This window comes from Pygoscelis adeliae, unplaced genomic scaffold (assembly GCF_000699105.1).
Source record: "Pygoscelis adeliae isolate BGI_AS28 unplaced genomic scaffold, ASM69910v1 Scaffold615, whole genome shotgun sequence".
In the NCBI taxonomy this organism is placed as follows: Eukaryota; Metazoa; Chordata; class Aves; order Sphenisciformes; family Spheniscidae; genus Pygoscelis; species Pygoscelis adeliae.
In genome coordinates, this window is record NW_008824776.1 from 5,096 (window position 1) to 6,800 (window position 1,705).

Here is a 1,705-nt window from a genome sequence, read left to right on the forward strand (position 1 = left end):
AAGTATGTGTTTATAGAAAGCCAGGACTTACCCAGCAGTTGCCCCAGGAAAGCCGTGAGGACGAGATAGCCGAGGTGCATGTCGAGACCAACCTGCCTGTTTGCCGAGTGAGAGAGAGTCAGAAAACCACCTCCCAGCCCCGAGATAACAGAGCTGCCGGAAACGACTCTGTTGGGGGAGCGAAGGAGGAAGCGGGGAAGAGAAGTGATCTGTTCTTCCTGTGCCTGAAATGCTCCTTCGGGGTTTCTCCCTCCTCCAGCAGCAACACCTGTGGCTCCCTCAGGGGCCCTGGGGGCTCTGGGGGCCCCAGTCGTGGGAAGGGGCTGTTCCCGGTCAGCTCGCAGTGGAGCCCTCACCTCCCCAGCTAGAATCGCCTGCTCTTCTGCACACCCACTGCTGGGCCATTTGGGAGGTCAGGGGTTTCCTCCCCACTGAGGCTTCACATCTTCCTCTGGGGTCCTCAGCTCTCTGGGGACACTGCTATTTCTTCTGGGAACAGAAGTCTCTTCTGTTTCTCTCACTTCTCCCCTTTCTTTCCTCAACTGCCTGGGAACAAGGCCTCTCCCCCAAATCCCCCAAAAGAGGAGATGAACCCTGCTGTGCAGCAGCCCAGGAGTTCTGGCTGTGTCATCTTCTGCTGGAATAACCCACCGTGCAAGAGAGGAACCTGGCAGCAGTGCTGCTGTTAGATGCCACAAACGCAGAGGTGACAAGGACAACCTACTCCTACTCTTGAGGAAAGGGTGAGGGGTCAGCAGGGAACAAGATGAGGGGTCAGTGGGTCACCCCCTATCCCAGGGTGCACATAGGGGCCCCATTGGCGTGCTGCACAGTGATGGGTGGGGATAGGGTAGCCCTGCACCCCAGAGCTGAAAGGGCATGTGAAGGGGTGGGGGGTGGGCAGGTGGGATGCCCTACTCCCGCCCCCTTTCCAGATCAACCCAATGTGATCCCATGCACCAGTCATGGCAGAGGTGACAAACTGTTCATTATCGTTAAGTTAACCTGACCTGAGTAGGCACAGACCCACAGAACTCAGGGTTCCCAGCATCTGGAGGGGCATAACGTGCCTCCCCTTCTACCCTCTTTGTTATCTCCAGCTAGTGGTATTTTAATCAACACTCTGTGGACCTAGAGTCCCATTCTTACTGGGATCAATCTACACCCATGCTCCACCCCCATCGTTAAAAAAACCCCACAATTCCAAATTTCTCCACAACCTCCCTGGGCATCCTGTGCCAGTGCTCCCTCACCCTCACAGTGACAAAGCGTTTCCTGGTGTTCAGACAGAGCCTCCTTTGTTTCAGTTTCTGCTGAATGCCTCTTGCCCTGTCACTGGACACCATGGAGAAGAGCCTGGCTCCGCCATCTTCACAGCCTCCCTCCAGACACTTGCACACATTGATGAGATCTCCCCTAAGGCTTCTCTTCTCTCTGCTGAACAGTCCCAGCTCACTCAGCCTATTACCACGTCAGAGATGCTCCAGTCTCTTCATCATCGAAGTAGCCCTTTGCTTGACCGTCTCCAGTATGACAGTGACATGCAGTTCCCTAGTGAACACACACCCCCTCACCCCCTGCAGTCACCAGCACACCCACATTTGTGCATCCCTCAGACATCAGCACAGGCCCTCAGCCCCTCTAATAGCCCTGCCTGGAGCCTGGGCCCTCTTGCCCAGCACCTGGGTCTCCTCCTTCTCTCTGG

General features: G+C 56.0%; 1 gene segment (V, D, J or C); it reads right to left on the reverse strand.

Annotated features, from left to right (window-relative positions):
- LOC103916792 overlaps nucleotides 1–101 on the reverse strand; it is a gene marked incomplete at its 3' end in the record, with an annotated part of 1,085 nt that extends 984 nt beyond the window's left edge. Inside the window, 1 exon segment of the V gene segment in view lies at nucleotides 32–101. Within this exon segment, the coding sequence occupies nucleotides 32–80 (49 nt within the window).
- Nucleotides 102–1,705: the final 1,604 nt, after the last annotated feature.